A 14,713-nucleotide genomic window follows, 5' to 3' on the forward strand; every position below is an offset into this window, starting at 1 on the left:
TTTAGTTTAGAAAACTAGAAAATACAGATAAGCAAACAGGACAAAATAAAAATAAAATTGCCTGTCATTCTTATTATGTAGGGATGGGCATGACTCATTTTTTTGAGTATATTCTTCCATACACACACACACACACACACACACACACACACACACATTATTTTAATTTTAAAAGACTGGGATCATGCAATACTGCATATGATTTTGTATCTTTCCTTTTTGACTTAATATGCCGTGGACATGTTTCTCACATCCTTTTTTAAGATTTATTTATTTTAGAGAGAGAAAGAGCATGAGCAGTAGGAGATGGAGAGAGAGAATCTCAAGCAGACTCCATACTGTGGGTGGAGCCGGATGCAGGGCTCGATCTCACAACCCTGAAATCGTGACCTGAGCCAAAATCAAGAGTCAGATGCTTAACCAACTGAGCCGCCCAGGCGCCCCGTTTCTCACATCCTTAAGTATTGTTACGCCAGGCAGTTTTTCACGGCTTCATAGTTAGCTGTTGTATGGACGTACCATGATTTGGTCAATGGTTTTCCTGTTGTTGGGCACTTCACTGAGACGGTAATCAGAGTCCGGTGAGGAAAACAAACCACACCTGTTCTTTTAGTAAAAAGATTTAATTAATTAAATCTTTTTTTTTTTTTTAAAAGGCCAAACAGGGGTTGAAGGACTGGAGAGTAAAAGGGTCACTGAAGTGACAGACATAGTAACTAAAGGAAGCAGCTTCCATCCCTAGGGCTGGGGAACCAGGGGAAGAGGTGGGGTCATCAAGGACGTAGGAGCCTGAGGAAGAGACCCCACACAGGTGGAACCAGACCTGTGGGGAGGGGCCGCTTGCCTGGGTGCTTCCTCGGGGGTTCAGAGGCAGGGCTCTGATGAATGGGACTCAGACCTCTGTGAGGGACAGTGCTCACTGCTGGGGTCTCTGGAGCTTGGAGGGAGGGTCCTGTGGGGCAGGACTCAAAGCTCTGGGGCGGGGGCACTCTGGCTGGCTGGTGCTGGGAGGTCTGAGCCGGGCACGGTGAGGCTCGGTCTGGGGTTATGAGGGGAAAACTATACACTGGCACCGTGTGCCTCTCTCAAGGTGAAGCCCGGTTGCTGGGGTGATGCTGTCGGGAGTAGAAGGCAGAACTGGGAGTGGGAGTCCTGGCTTCCTCCTCCCAGCTTGCCGCCTCCTTCTAGCGCCTCCTAGTGGTGGAACCTCTACTGAACAGCTGAAAGAGCAGAAGGGTTTGCCCCAGTACCCTCAAGCTGATATATTAGAGCAAGGTGGGTTTGGAGCGCAGTGGAAATTGCTTACTCACCAGTATAGCTGATTTCTCATTTTTTGAATGGTTATAAGAATGTCTGTAGCTGGGGCATCTGGGTGGCTCAGTCGGTTAAGCATCTGCCTTCGGCTCAGGTCATGATCTCCGGGTCCTGGGATCGAGCCCCGCATGGGTCTCCCTGCTCAGCGGGAAGCCTGCTTCTCCCTCTCCCTCTGCCCCTGCTTGTGTTCTCTCTCTCAAATAAATAAAATAAAGTCTTTTTTTAAAAAGGAAAAGAATGTAGCTATACACATACATAATTATTTCCTTATAATAAATTCCTTGAAAAATTGCTGGACCTGGGTGTGGGCCAGATTCATCCCCCCCCATCAATCATCATGATGAGGGAGGAGTGTCTGACACCTTCCAACTTTGTCCTACTGCAAATAATTTTCACTGTTTCTGGTTGAAATATATTACTCCAGCGAGTTATAACTACTAGTGATGTTAAGCTGAGCTAAAGAAAAACTAAGGAGAGAATACCCTTTCTTAAGTTCATGTTTAGCAAATCTGAGATGTTCAGTCTTCTTCCTTAAACAAAGTTCAGTTCAATATAGTTATATTCTGATTGAATTTTTCTTCTTTTTTCTCCATTTTCCATTTTTTAAAAAACAGTGTTTCTTGTTTTGGTTTCAGGAAGAAAAATATAGTAAGTCAAGAAGGCCTTTATCTGCAACAGATGGACCCAAGCTCCCCATAAATAATATGAAGATGAAGCCAAAGGAGAGTAATCTCAACAGACTGCCCCAAAGCATGCAGTCCCGTGCTCCCTCTCCCGTTTCCGCCCGGCGCTGCTTTCACGACCAGCCAGCTCAACTGAACCTTGGAAATAACATCAGAATCTCCGGCGGAAGCAAACCTCCATTTGTAGTTAGACACGTGAGCCTAAAATTATTTTTCAGAGTCTGGAAGGGTGAAGGTGCAAATGAGGATAAAATCCAAGAAGGTTGGGCCATAAAAACAAATGGGTGATATTAAATAAAGAGGGAATTCATTTTGAGCTAGAAACATTTCATTTTTTTATCTATTATTTTTTATGTATTTTTGTATTATGTTCAATTAGCCAACATAGAGTACATCATTAGTTTTGGATGTAGTGTTCAATGATTCCTTAGTCGCTTATAACAACACCCGGTGCTCATCACCACACATGCCCTCCTTAATACCCATCAGCGGGCTAACCCGTCCCCCCACCCCCTCCCCTCTGAAACCCTCAGTTTGTTTCCCGGAGCCCAGAGTCTCTCATGGTTTGTCTCCCTCTCTGATTTCTTCCCATTCAGTTTTCCCTCCCTTCCTCTGTGGTCCTCTGTATTATTCCTATGTTCCGCATAGGAGTAAAACCATATGATAATGGTCTTTCTCTGCCTGACTTATTTCACTTAGCATAATCCCCTCCAGTTCCATCCATGTTGATGCAAATGGTGGGTGTTCATCCTTTCTGATGGCTGAGTAACAGTCCATTGTATATATGAACCACATCTTCTTTATCCATTCATCTGTTCATTTTTTTAAAAAGATTTTATTTATTTATTTATTTATTTATTTATTTATCAGAGGGTGAGAGAGAACACAGCACGGAGGAGGGGCAGGGCCAGAGGCAAAGGGAGAAGCAGGCTTCCCGCTGAGCAGGGAGCCCAATGCGGGGCTCGATCCCAGGGCCCTGGGATCATGACCTGAGCTGAAGGCAGAGACCCTTAACTGACTGAGCCACCCAGGCGCCCCTAAAGAGGGAATTCAAATTGAATAATAACTATGATTAGATGAAGTTTGCTGCCTAGAGTCATTGTCAGGCAAGTCATACAAAGATGTCTCGTGCAGAGGACTTGCTCAGTCAATGTCAGTCATCCCTATTTTTAATTTTTGAAAATTATTAATAGAGTGTGATGCCTGCTTGTGACAACCTGCCATTTTTTTATCAGCAAACTGACGGGTAGAAGACACACATAACAAAGGCCGGCATGTGCTCTGTAGCAATAGAAAAGGACAGCTTCCTATGTTTTAAAGAAAACTGCTTGAGTTTTTAAAATGAGGTTGTTGTTCATTGTCAGGACAAATGTGTCTGCAGGAAGAAGCAATGATGTGCCTACTCAAAGCCCTTCCTTAAAGCTATCTTAGATTTAGCCCCCAGGAAGTAGCGGGTAAATGTAATTACACTAGCCTCCTGACATTGTGTTGCCTGTGAAAGTAATGGAAAATAGAGAAAAATTAAAAAAAATTACCTATTGGCTTACCAGCATAATATGAATAAAAATTTTATTTCATTTAGTGCATTTCCTTTCACTTTTTACAATTTCATAAGGTTTTTTACCCCATAAAGCTGTAATTATACTGGATATACAGACTAGTTTCTCAATATATATATGGTTAATATTACATTAAAAGCATTTCCTATAGCACGTTGTGGTTAATGACTTATTCTCAAAGAGTTATTATAACTTCAGTAGTTAACTGTTGATATTCTTGGCAAGTTGATAACTTGGCTTAAAGTTACCGGTGGTGTTTATGCATTAGACATAAGATGTGAAGCATTGTCAGTCCCGAAGTGAGGGTGCTGTTGATTGGGACGACGGTATGCAGAGGTGGTTTGTAGGTACAACAGATGTTATTTGGCTAGAAACCATAGAACAGCTGTTTTCCTTGTGGTCACCTGGGTAAAAATGGCAAAAGTCTAGCAACCAGTCTTTAACCAACTGAACCACCCAGGTGCCCTAGCAACCAGTCTTTAAACATGGCTTTATAAAAATATTGTTGAATTGAATTTATTGGACAGTCTGCTTCATTCCATTTGAAATAGATTTTTGTGAAGTACACTGTAGTCGAGGCCCCTTGGGCTCAACAATCTTAAAATCTTGGTAGATTTCATAGGGAATAAAACTGGCTTGATATTTATTTTATTTAACAAATTCTTGTACAGCCTCTACTATGTACCATGCTCTTTTCTAAAGGCTTTATACATACTAACTCTTTTATTTAGCCAGATTTCCTGATCGTATGTGATGTTTAGGTAGAAGCATTAAAATTTAGAGGGCCTAATGTCGTGAAGACCAGACATTCTAATCAGTATGTTTCTGAAAGTAGGATGAAGAATAACATTATCACTTGCTTTCTTGAAATTAAAAAAAAAAAGAAACAAGATTAAAAAAAAATCCGGCAACTCTATGTCATAAATATTCTGGAGGAGTCCCTATTTCACGTGTTTGGAACTGCTTACAGATCATGTTATCCGATTCAGGAAAATAAGGTCACATTCATTAAAATAATGCAGTTACCACTATTCTTTTTTTTCAAGGTTCTAGACACTCAGATTGGAAGGGAGTGTGGATGGCTGAAATGTCAGCTGGTGATAATCCCTTGTCTTCAGGGAGGACCCCACCTAGGCCAGCACTGCTCACTGTTTAGGAACATGAAACCTCTGTCCTGTTTTGAAGTATTTTGAAATAAACTTCACTTGCTCTTTTCTGAGCTCGACCCTGAAACTGTGGTTAGAATATAATTTGTGTCCGACTTTATGCTAACATTTAGCCCATACCTACGTGTTTAAGCCTCAGTAAAATAGGGATAAACAGCTTCCCTTGTTGGGATAACATTTAACGTGCATGGAGACTGTGATTTAATTTGTTCCTAGCCTCTTCTTACCGGCATGGCCCACAGGTGAGGGGGAAAAAGGCATTACAGGTAATGAGGAGAGGGTAACGCAAGCGATGGTGGGTTCAAATCTTATTTCTTCCCTTTCTTTCAGGTGGACAGTGCAAAGCCTTTTGGTGAGACTATTTCAGAGTATCAGTCCCAGAAGTCGAGAAGAAAACTTAAGTTTTCAAACTTGCCTTTTCCGGGGAGAAGAGGTACTCGAGTTTCTCATTACCCCCCCCGTACATTCCCCAGTGGGAACGAATGCATCCTCCTTCTAAATCTTCTTTCATTCTGGGGCATCCCGACTTTCTCTGGAAACTCGAGGCCTAATTCTCAAGTAGCGTCCAGCTGTGGAGTTTGCAGGGTGGGAGCTCCCCCGGAGCAGAGCTGGATGAGAAGCTGTCCCTTGTCCAGTTTCCCTAGCTGTTGAAAGAGTGTGCTCTGAGTAATGCCACCACCCATGTGCTCTGCTGCAGGTGCACCCTGGCTGGGCCAGACACCCAGGGGACGGCTTGTTCTGGTGTGAACGCCCTCAGTGAACACTGAGAGCTCACAGATGAGGCTTCCCATTTCTCTAGACGGGCAAGAGTGGGAGCTTGGTGGAGATCAGGAGGTGTAACGTTTGCTTTACAAGATTGCGGATCAGGGAGGAGAGGAGCCAATGCTCCCTGAAAGGAGATTCAGTGTGGCTAAGGCAGGGAATCCCAACCGGGGAGGCGTCAGGACCCTTTTGCGTTCTTAAATATTATTGAGGACCCCAGAACACTTTTGTTTATGCGGATGAGATCTATTAATATTTAGCATATTAGAAATGGAAGCTGAGAAATTTGTAAAATACAGGAGTACACAAGCACACATTCTGTTAGCCATTCCGAGTGGTGATGTCATGACACATCATGTAGCTTTTGGAAAATTCCATTGTACGGTCATGCGAGAATGAGAAAAAGAGTGTTATTAGAAGAGTCTTGACCTTGCAGATCTTCTTGGTGACCCTGGGGAGATCCCTGGGCGCACCATATGTTGTGAGTCACTGAGTTAATGCATCCCTTGGCGGCACTGACCTTATAATTGAACCCCCTGCACCATATCAGCTCTGAAGGTCATGGCAGTGAAGTCCATCCATTCCTGAACTTGATCAAAATGCTGGCCCGTTTTCTTGACTCCTGGTGGAAGTAGACCTAGACCATCCCTGACAACAGGTTCCCTATGTTAGGTTTAAAGTCTTGTACTTTTAAGGGGCTGCACGGTCTCTTTTGGTAACTCAGACTAGTGCTCTTGGTTATGGTGACTGTTAGTAGCCAACTAGGGACGGAGTGCAGTTTTGAGGCAGAAAGTGCTTTATCACCTCTGACATTTAATTTAAGTCTTTTGGGTTGAAAATCACCCACGTAGCCTATTAAAGCAGTACTGCCTTCCCTATTATGGTAAAATCAAACAATGGCAAATGTCCTTTCCGGGGACGACACGTCGGGCTTAATGCTGGCTCGGTTACGATGAGACTGTCACGCATCGCACTGGTCTCGGTCTCTTTGTCATTTCTTAACCCTGGCAGGTGGAGAAGCGAGACTCCAGAGAGCTTACAGGGTGCGCCCTGGTCAGGCTCCCAGTTTTGGCACGCCTACGTTTAGAGAAGACGCTCAGACCCCTGGAGTCCCTGTAGCTTCCAAGCCAAACCTTTGCTTAGGTCACCTGTCAGCTCATTCACCCAGACCTTTGCTTAGGTCACTTGTCGGCTCATTCACCCAGGCCTAAGGTAGAATAAAGCAGTGCTTCTCAAACTTGAATGTGCATTTGAATCACCTGGGGATCTTGTTCAGCTGTAGATTCGGATTCAGCAGGGCTGGGGTGGGGCCTGGGAGCCCTCTTTTCTGACAGGCTTCCAGGTGATGATGTGGCTGGTCCATGGACTGCACTTTGAGAAGCAAGAGAACAAGGGCTAGCCCCCTGTGAAAGGGAGTGCTTCCGATGGTGGCAAGGGGGTTTCTAGGCAATGGGCAGGTTTGTGGCTATAGCTGAAGAGGGCCTTAGTATTGCCAGTCCCCTGCTCAGCTGGGAGTTGGGAAGAAGACCGCTTCTGGGGTAAGACACCCCCCCACCCCTGCCCCCCGCTACACACACGTGCATGCCTGGAGGATGCGATGACTGCCAGGCTTTTAAAAAAGCCCTTTCCGTATCTTCCTTCTGACTGCCAGTGGCGTGGGGGAATCAGCAATCCACGAAGAGCCCCTTGTCACTGCCTAAGTCCCAAGCATAGAGGGGGCAGGCACGGTGGCCTTGGCATAGCCTTGCAAAAACTCCTTCCAGAAGCATTATTTTTTTTCCGAATTTGGAAAAACCCAATTTAATCTTGATGTTGCCTGTGTGTGTTTATCGCTTCACTTCCTAATCACTTACTACTCTCTGGCTTTAGGTCTACTTACTTATGATTGTGTCGGGTACTCATCATGATGTGCACTTTTCCTGCATTTTGCTCTCCCCAGCTCTTGTCTGTTCATTGTCTCCACCTAATATGTGTCTCTATCTTGGACAAGTATGCTTGAGATTTCCTGCCTAAATAGGAATCCATGTAAAGCAGATAGAAAAGGAATGGCAGAAGAGGCAGTGGGTGAATTTTGTCTATATGAGAGCCACACGGTTTTCTTTTAGGCTCTGGGCACCTGGGCCAGTATGAGTTTTGTTTTCCAGGCTGTGTGAGGATTACCGAATTTATGGCTTCCCTTTAAACTCTCCTTTGCCCTTCCCACGTCCCTCTGTGTTGTCGTTAATAATATAACTTCACTGGGCCTCAAGAGGACAGAGACACTCCTAGATAGGATCGCTGTGACTCAAGGGACTTGTAAGAGTTGACAGTGTAACTTACAAGGGAGCATTTAAGTTCTTTAATAATTCATCCCTGCGTAATATTTCTGTGCTCCGTGGAACAAATGTTAACAGTGGTTTTAGGGGTAATTTGTAGTAATTAGTCACTGAAACACCTCTTCCTCTTTCTTCTAGCTTCTTCTCTTGACAGCCTTGCCGCTAACATAAAGGTAATTGTAGAAGTAACATTTGTAAAATGATTTATTTTCAGCTTCTAATGCCAGTTATTGTGCATTCCCCAATGAGTGGTGGAAAGTATATTTCTAGCAAGTGCTGCTTATGGAAGTGGAGTTGCTGTAGGTTCACCAGTTTGAGAGATGCCCAGGCTCCGCTGAATGCTTTGCATTTGTTGGTTTGTTTCCCCTCACCTAAGCTCTTTCCCTCTGTAGAATGAACCCCCATGTATATGGCCCCAACACCTACTTTATGAGTAGGTATTCTTGTTGCTTTTTTTCCTAAATGAATACTTTCATAATACATAGAGGTGGTAAACCACTTGCTCTTGAAGTTTGATTGGTTTGTCAAGGTGAAGGCTCAAACTTCTTTGTTACAACATGAAAATAGACACAGGCAAAGAAATGGAGTATACGGTGCTTTTTATGCTGTGGCATTTAAATAGTTTATTTAAAAAAAATTATATCTTTGCCAAACCCGATAATCCCTTATGCTCACAAATCAAAGCTCAGAGCATGAGTTTATTTTGGCTTGTTAATATATGCCAAATGTGCAGAATTTTGCTTATCTTTCCTTGACCTTGAGCTTCTGAGCATTTTGTCTCAGCGGGACAAAAGCGGGAGCTTTCCTGGGGGGCAGGCCTTCTATCAGCTTGTCCGCTTCCTCATCCTACCCACCCCCAGCTCTAAATTCAGCGTACGAAAACAAAATCACAACTAAAGAATAATGCACATTGTCACTTAGGTCATCAAAGAGCCAGATGAACGGATTGTTTTAAGGAAAGAATCACCATCACCTTTAGATTCCAGTAAGTTTGGAAAACCCTCGCCCATTTACAGTAACCAAGGGGATGCCGATTTCCACGGGGAAGCTTCGTTTGCTGCCTCCCAGCATTCCAGATCTCCCAGCCCTCTTCTGGATCAGCCCCTTCTCTGCGACGAAAGGTTAGTGGCAAGCCCTCATTTATTTGCTTGAAGAGTGTGATGTGGTCTAGCAGGAGGAAATCCTGGTCATTTCATCACTTTGCTTCCTTAGGGATATTCAGCTGGGGATATGAAAAATCACTATTCCTTTTTAAATCTTCCTCGAAGGAAGAGTTGAGGCTTTTCTCTTGCCTGTGGAAAGCAAGCGTATCTCAGAATGTTTGTTGAAAATGGGACAAACAGCTCACTTGGCATAGATGCTATTTATCTATCCATTTTGTCTTTCATAAAAAACAAATGGAGTGAAAAAAAAAATCACCCATAGTCCTGCCACACAAAGCCAGAGATTATTAACATGTAGGTGTATTTTCTCTTTTTCTAGACATGTTTTCTTGGTTTATTTATATGATTGTCACAAATAATACTCCTCCTACCTTCACAATTGCATATATGTGGAAGGCAGGCCAGAAATCGAGAGAGGGACCTCTATTTTCCAAACTGCTCCATCTGGTAAGATGACCAGCTATCCGGCTGGCCTGGCACTGTTCTGACTTTAGCCCTTAAAGTCCTGCATTCTGGGAAACGCCTGACTCTCAGGCAAGCCAGGACAGTTTGGTCACCTTAACTCCAGGAAAATGGCACTGAAGATAATATATATATATATATACGTATATATATATATATATTTTTTAAAGATTTTATTTGACAGAGAGAGACACAGCGAGAGAGGGAACACAAGCAGGGGGAGTCGGGGAGGGAGAAGCAGGCTTCCCGCCGAGCAGGGAGCCCGATGTGGGACTCGATCCCAGGACCCCGGGATCATGACCTGAGCCGAAGGCAGATGCTGAATGACTGCGCCACCCAGGTGCCCCTGAAGTTAATATTTTTAAGACAGTTGTTAAAAATGGATAGTTGACATATTAGTTTCAGGCATACAACATAATGATTCCATATTTGTGTATATTGCAAAGTGATCATCACAGTAGATCCAGTTTACATCGGTCACCATACATAGCTACAGAAATTTTTTTCTTGTGATGAGAACTCTTAAGATTTATTCTCTCAGCAGCTTTTAAATGTGCATTATGGTGTTAACCATAGTCTCCCTGTTGCCCATTATGTCTCCGTTATTTCTTTTATAATAGGAAGCTTGTACACTTTGACTCCCCTCACCCCTTGAGTCCGGCAACCACCAGTCTGGTCTCTGTACCTGTGAGCTTGTTCGTTTGTGTTCTTCCTTAGGTTCCACATATAAGTGAGATCATATGGTTTTTGTCTTTCTTAAGACAGTTGTTCTGAATGAAGGATATGCCAGTCTGCTCTTCTCTGCACTGTTAGTGATGAGAATAAGAGAAAGCCCCATGTCAGAGTGACATGATTGCTCACAAAGGGACTAGGTAGTAGATATCCCAGAATGAAAGTCAGAATGCAATGAAAGCCCTGCAGTTTAAATACAAATTATATTAAGTTTGACTAAGACTAAGAAAGTGGCAGTGCAGTCTTAGTGTTTTGTAGAAATGATAAAATACTTTTATATTAAAATGTATCATGGACTTGAGGAAACCAAATCAAATATTTTAATAAAATCTATTAAAGAATGGAGAATTCCTGATTAGTTACTTTTTTAGAGGAAAATAACATGAAATAGATTTTTAAAAATCAGCCCTGTCACCCTGAGTCAGGTGGTTGAAGACATTTACATCCCTCTCTCTACCTGGTCTTCATCTCCTCCTGGCTTATCCTCTGGACGTAAAGATTTTAAACAGAGACGGGAAAGGACCTTCAGCTGGTGGTAGTCAGGGGACTTGGGCTCTAGTGCTCATCTGTCTCTGACTGCTCTGTGATCTCACAGAAATGCTCAGCCTCGTATAGTCTCCCCATCTGTAAAATGGGTGTGATGATCCAATAGCCATTCTTACAGGTACTTGTTTTTATACATCACCCAAACTCCTCTTTATAATCAGCCTAGCGAGCATTTCTGAGGGACTGAATTGGGGCTGCGTCTTTTGAGCACCTATTAGGTGGAATGTGCATGGTCATGACGAGTCCCGGCTTGCCAGAGGTTCACGCACTAGACCGGGAGGCTGGCACACCCTCGTGCCACTGAATGTGAGACAGCTGGTGAGATGCAGTCCACAGGAGTACGGTCCAAAAGTGGGTGAGAAACAGAGCAGGAGGTGGGTACCTTCCTCAAGAGGGAGATCCAGGAAGGCCTCATTTTTTTTTTTTTTAAATAAATTTCTGAGACGGCTTACGCATTCATTCAGCCAGCCTTTCTTGAGTGTCTTTATGCAGCCGGCCAGTGATTCTCAATTGTGGCCCACTAAGGACTCGCCTGCTATCTACTGAGTCAGAATCCCTGGGGTTGAACTGGGTGTGCAGTGGGCGTGTAGCATCTCTGTGGGTAGAAGAGTGCCTCGGAGGAGACCAGGATTGATAGCCAGTCCGCTAGCCTGGAATGGAAACCCTAACATTTAAGGCATTTCTCCTGATCTCTGGGAACTTGCAACTTAGCAGAGGATGTAAAAACATGTGCATAGAGACCTTCCAACAGGCGGAATTTTGAGAATAGTATGGACCAAATGTTATCAGAGTAGAAAGGAGGAGGAAGGAAGGCACTTCTGGAATGCTTCATGGAGGAGGTGGTATTTCCATGTGGGCCTTGCGGGATGGGGATTGGATTTTGGTAGAGTTAATGGAAGGGAGGGATGGGAAGTGAGAAGGCACAGGGCACCGGCAGCTTCTAGAAGTTAGACCACCTTGGGGGAATAGTGAGTGCCAAGGCTGAGGGTCTGAGGGATGTGGAAGCCAAGCTAAGGAGTTTGGGTTTTGTTGGAAGGCAGTGGGGAGCTTTTGCAAGTTCATTCTCAGGAGTTAGCACATTTGACTGGAGGATGGTAACTCTGGCTGCAGAGCAGATTTGTATCCTCTGCCTCTGATGAATCAGCAAATTCTGTGTGCCCAAAGTCGCTCTAAATGGAGAGCTTTGGAACTAATTTGACCATGAATTTGTAAATAAGGCCATGATCAACTGTGACAAGGGAAAACACAGTCACGGAAAGGCCATTTGGCTTGCCCAGGACTGTCCAGTGTTTATCATACATTAACTAAAGAGAATGATTGTATCCACATTGCTAAAATTCTTTAGGAATCTTTGGAAAATGGTATTTGTGTTTTTCATAATCAAATGGCCAATTCTGCCTCAGAGTTTAGGCCTTGGTACCCACTCCCCTCCCAAAGATGAATGAATGAAGGGATGAATCCAGTCACTCAAGAAATATTAAATACCTACAGTGGTATTCAGTACCTACGAGGCCCTGGGATGAGCTGTTCACCTAGGATTCCCCGTGCCAGCTTCAGTCTAGGGGCATCCACGGACATTAAGCAAATTCTGACCAGGGGTCACTGGTGAAGTCCCGTGAAGGAGGGGGAAATGGACTCCAAGTGCAGGTAGTAGGGTAGCCAACTTCCTCTTCTGTAGGGGGCTTGGGAAGGACTTCGCTGAGCAGTCAGTGATTGGACTGAGCTCTGAAGGTGGGTAGGGGTTCACACGAGTGGGGAATCGGGGTTGGGGTGGCAGCATTCCAGGCAGGGGGAGCTGTGGAAGGGAGTAGATGCCTCCCGTCTGAGGAACCAGAAGGCACTGGTATGATCTGTGGTTAAGTTTGGGTCTGAGCAGCCTGAAGTAAATGAGATGAAAGATATAATGCTTGTGGCGGAAAACAGTCGCGGTTATGTTTTGTGTTAAACATTTGTGGATTAAATTTCTAAGCATAAAAGCAGGATTGATTCTTGAGAGAAGTATCTGAAATGCTCAGTAAAGTACAAAGAAGAATCACTCACAGCCACACACGCAAACACAAGCCATTCTTCACATTGTGGTTGCTTTTATTGTCAGTGTGTATCTTATGTGTAGGGTTAATGAAGACATTGAAAGCACACTATGTAGGGTTAATGAAGACATTGACAGTGCACTATGTATCCCAATTTGCATGTTACTGCTGCCTCTTGCTATTAAGTTATAAATATCAACCCACAGTGTTCTGTATTTGAAGGATCCTTTTTAGCAGCTGCATAATACTCCACCCTGGTTTCCTGTGTTGGGCAGGTTCCACCCTTGCTCTCAGTCCTCGTGGAGGAAGATCCACGAAAGAGCGTGCAGTCTCCTGACATCCCACAGAGATCAGCAACACCCACACAAGGTAGGACGTCATCTGAGATGATGGAATCTCTGCTGACAAAATCATAGGGGAACTGGGACATCCAGTCTGGGGCTGGGGGGCGGGGGGAGGACACAGACATTAATCCAGTAACCACAGAGATAAATGTAAAATTGTGACACTTCCCAAAAAGGGTGCCTGGTGTCCTGAGAGTGTCTGAGAGGGGGTATTTGACTTGGTGGGGAATCAGGGCAGGCTTCCCTGAGGAAGACACAAGGGAGCTTCCGTCTGAGCGATGAGTCCTAGCGAGTTTAGGCAGAGGTCCTGCAGCAAGAGGGAGCACAGTCCTTTCAAGGAGAGAAGACAGTCTCCCCGGTCCAAAGCCCAACTCCTTGCGCTGTGAACAGGAATCCCGGTCCTGGGAAGCTGTGGTCTGTGTGAGGCTACAATGTGGAAGAAAATGTTAAAAGTTGATAAGGTGTTTTGGCTGTTGGACATGTGGGGTGTGGTTTCTAACCCATGGATAGATACACCCAGTGCTTTGTCTACTGCGGATGTGTAGCCATTAGCCAAGGGACCGGTCATCATTTCAAAAGAATTCCATGAAAGGTTAGCAGTGCCCCCAGTGGTTGGATTTAAGGATACTGTGTCATAGTCAAAGGGGTCGTCTTGGTCTTGACTTATTTAAACACAGGCATAGCCCAGATTTATAGGATGACACTTATGAATGAATATTGATTTTCATGGGGCGGGGTTGTAAATTACTCTGCTTCCTCTTGGCAAAGTCGTTGGTTTTGCTTTGTTAATTTCCAATCTTTTCAAGGAAATCCCTTTAAAATGTAAAAAGAAGGAAAAGAAGGGAGGGAGGGAGAAGAACAAGAAAGAAGAGAGTCTCTGTGTGCACACGCATATAGTAAACATCCCGTGTATGGCATGCATGGGGTCCGTAGGCCTTTTAAATGCAAAACCACGCGTCTGAGTAGCATTGATTTATGTGACACTATGAGTAATGCAGTTGCTGGCTTGGCTTTTGTTATAGGAATATTCTATCTCTGAAGCAAAGTATATCTTTGAAAGACCAAGCTACCTGCTGAAGGAATACCCAGTGCATGAACAGAGATATTTTTAAGCTGCTGTCTTATGTAAGTCAGCAGCTTAAGTGCTGCTTCTCATGTTGATTTGCTTAAATAATCTCCTGCTGTCACGATGAAGTAACTAGAAAATGTGGTGGACAGGAGATGGGGCAGAGACCCCAAAAACCACACAGGAGAACGATAGCACATGTGTCTGTGGTCTGCCAGGCCAGTCTCTGTCTCTCTGTCTCTCCCCTCCCTGCCTTCCCTCTTCTTTCATGGTACCTCTTCTAGCTCCTGGAACACAGGCTCTTTCCTGCCACAGGGCCTTTGCACGTGTTACGCTCTCTATCTGGAATACTGCTTCCTGGTCCTACTTGGGTCACTTCTCTTTATCCTCTGGTCTCATGACTTTACAGGACACTTCCCTCCCCTCCACGGTATACCTTTTTAGCGCCCTGCCCTTTTCTTTCCTAAAGCTGACATCATTTGTTATATTTGTATATGGGTTGATGGTTTTATAAAGGGTTGATTGCCCCTTCTATTAATGAAACCTTCTCAAGGTCAGGGACTCTGTCTCT

The 14,713-nt window shown here is 44.3% G+C and overlaps 1 protein-coding gene across 1 annotated transcript in view; it reads left to right on the forward strand.

The window, feature by feature from the left end:
- Window positions 1–14,188, forward strand: part of SPATA6L (spermatogenesis associated 6 like) — a 37,539-nt gene extending 23,351 nt beyond the window's left edge. Inside the window, exons 7-12 of the mRNA XM_088018936.1 lie at window positions 1,950–2,192; window positions 5,053–5,155; window positions 7,938–7,972; window positions 8,721–8,920; window positions 13,008–13,101; window positions 14,099–14,188. Of these exons, the coding sequence (XP_087875062.1) occupies window positions 1,950–2,192; window positions 5,053–5,155; window positions 7,938–7,972; window positions 8,721–8,920; window positions 13,008–13,101; window positions 14,099–14,188 (765 nt within the window). The remainder of the gene's footprint in view (window positions 1–1,949; window positions 2,193–5,052; window positions 5,156–7,937; window positions 7,973–8,720; window positions 8,921–13,007; window positions 13,102–14,098) is intronic.
- The last annotated feature ends 525 nt before the right edge of the window (window positions 14,189–14,713 follow it).

This window comes from Eumetopias jubatus, unplaced genomic scaffold, assembly GCF_037043125.1.
Source record: "Eumetopias jubatus isolate StellerSeaLion01/CBP00866 unplaced genomic scaffold, mEumJub1_p1.0 scaffold_15, whole genome shotgun sequence".
NCBI classification, from domain to species: domain Eukaryota; kingdom Metazoa; phylum Chordata; class Mammalia; order Carnivora; family Otariidae; genus Eumetopias; species Eumetopias jubatus.